Genomic DNA, 669 nt, shown 5'->3' on the forward strand with positions numbered 1-669 from the left:
ATGTTGGCGCACGTGCCCCGCAAGAGGAACCAGCTTCGATTCCATAAACTCTTCGACCTTCCGGAGACCGAGGAACTCGACGACGGTACCCCCCCCACACCCATAAATCCTTCTCTCTCTCTCTCTCTTGTCTGCTCTCTCCCCTTTTTCTTTGTACCTTGCCTCCCAGCCCTATATTTCATTTCGCCTCCCACCCGCCCACCAGTGCTTTGGGGTGGGAGCCGCCTTTGGCGAAGCCCCCCCCCACGGTGTTCGTGGTGGCGGTGTCTTGCGTGCTCACGCCGCACTCGCGCCACAAACACACACACACACACACACACACACACACACACGGGTGAACTCGTGCCAACTCACGGGTCGGGTCGGGTGGGGGTGTGCACAGTAATATCGTGCGTGGTGGGCCAGCACGTGCCTCCGCGCCTGGGCAACATCTACGTGACGGCACACCACCTCTGCTTCCACTGCGGCATCCCCACCGCCAAGTTCAAGGTGGGACCTTCCTCCCTTGGGCCACCACCTGCCTCCCCCCCATCTGCATCGATTGACGACCTCCTCCTCATCTGTTCCTCCTCCTCCTCCTCATCTGCTCCTCCTTCTCCCCCTTCTCCTCGTGATGACGGTGGCGTGGTGGTGCCGTGGCGTGGTGGCGGCGGCGGCGTGGTGGCGTGG

The 669-nt window shown here is 62.2% G+C and overlaps 1 protein-coding gene across 1 annotated transcript in view; it reads left to right on the forward strand.

Annotated features, from left to right (window-relative positions):
• The window catches only part of ACA1_295150 (phosphatidylserine decarboxylase), a gene marked incomplete at both ends in the record, with an annotated part of 6,514 nt that continues 5,845 nt past the window's right edge, over positions 1–669 (forward strand). The window contains 2 exons of the mRNA XM_004368138.1: positions 1–85; positions 383–489. Of these exons, the coding sequence (XP_004368195.1) occupies positions 1–85; positions 383–489 (192 nt within the window). The remainder of the gene's footprint in view (positions 86–382; positions 490–669) is intronic.

This window comes from Acanthamoeba castellanii (genome assembly GCF_000313135.1).
Source record: "Acanthamoeba castellanii str. Neff unplaced genomic scaffold scf7180000084777, whole genome shotgun sequence".
NCBI classification, from domain to species: Eukaryota; Discosea; order Longamoebia; family Acanthamoebidae; genus Acanthamoeba; species Acanthamoeba castellanii.